Below are 1207 nucleotides of genomic sequence, written 5' to 3'. Positions count from 1 at the left end.
AAAGATGAAAATATGCTAGTTTACCCCTCAAAGCAAAGTTTTCTGTGAACTTAAAGTTAAATTCTATACACTATGTGAACCCTACTATTATTTAAATCATAATAACATAATCATCAATAGTTTTCACTTAAAAATATTATCTTATTAATGAAATTTTGAACGACTTGAAGTGAAAAAGTAATAACGTTTCCAAAAAATGTTTTACATCAAAGCATGAGAGCCACTAAAGTTGACATTGCAATTTAAATTCACAATATAACACAACAAAATAAATCGGAAATTTATGTCAGATTGATTAATAGACTTTAAACAAAATAAAACATAGAATTCCGACACCTACAGAAAAATTATGAGAAATTATGTCCAATACTTAACGCCCCCTGTTCGTTTACAAGGCACATTTCACAAAATGTGCAAACATAACAAAGATTTATCATAATAGTACCAAGACAAGCAAATTCTTTTTCAAAAACTAAGCGTTTCGAAAGAAATCAAACACGAAAAACAATGTCCAACATAAAACCACAACTTTGAAAATAATACACCACGACTTCTATAACCATACTATTACCAAAATAAAAAACACCAAACGCAACCATTTATTTAAAGTGGGAAAAAATGAGACTCAAATTCTCACCCAATTAAGAGCAGCAACAACCGAAAATGTGAAATAAATGGTACAAAAATACGAAAAATTACGTCCATCGCTTAACGTCCCAGCGAGGTCCATGCGGCACTTGAAGACCGAAAACACGTGAAGCAAAACCAACACCGAAAATGTTGGTTTTATTCGAAACTGCGGCGGGATTTGCCGTTTTTAAGGTGAATATAGTTGATTTTTAAAGTTCTGACGAAGGCTATTGTTTTGGTAAAGTCATTTGTACTTGTTAGTGGCTGAGATATTGGTATTTTCGTGTGTTTGTGTGGTTGGGGGATGTTTACTGTAAACAACATGATTTTATTTGGTGAATGATTCTCTCTCGAGGTTTTAAAAGTGTTTTTGTTTGTTACTTCCAGATGTTCAGTTGTGTTTATACATGTTGTGCTTGTATGGGTATCATTTTATGTTAATTTTAAGTGTTTACTTGGGCATTGTGTAGGTGTTTTTTTGGTGCCTTCCACAAAATCAAATTGATTAAATTGTACTAACTGCATTTTGTTTACACGTAGACTGGCTTACGATACAGAAACCTGCAGTGTTATTTAC

General features: G+C 32.1%; 1 protein-coding gene across 1 annotated transcript in view; it reads left to right on the top strand.

Moving 5' to 3' along the window:
- Positions 1-694: 694 nt before the first annotated feature.
- The window catches only part of LOC119589205 (nucleolar protein 58-like), a gene marked incomplete at its 3' end in the record, with an annotated part of 8197 nt that continues 7684 nt past the window's right edge, over positions 695-1207 (top strand). The window contains 1 exon segment of the mRNA XM_037937804.1: positions 695-822. Coding sequence (XP_037793732.1) covers positions 778-822 — 45 coding nt within the window.

Source organism: Penaeus monodon, chromosome 25 (genome assembly GCF_015228065.2).
Source record: "Penaeus monodon isolate SGIC_2016 chromosome 25, NSTDA_Pmon_1, whole genome shotgun sequence".
Lineage (NCBI taxonomy): Eukaryota > Metazoa > Arthropoda > Malacostraca > Decapoda > Penaeidae > Penaeus > Penaeus monodon.
Note: the sequence above shows the minus strand (reverse complement) of the source record. Positions and strands in the feature narration are given on the sequence as shown.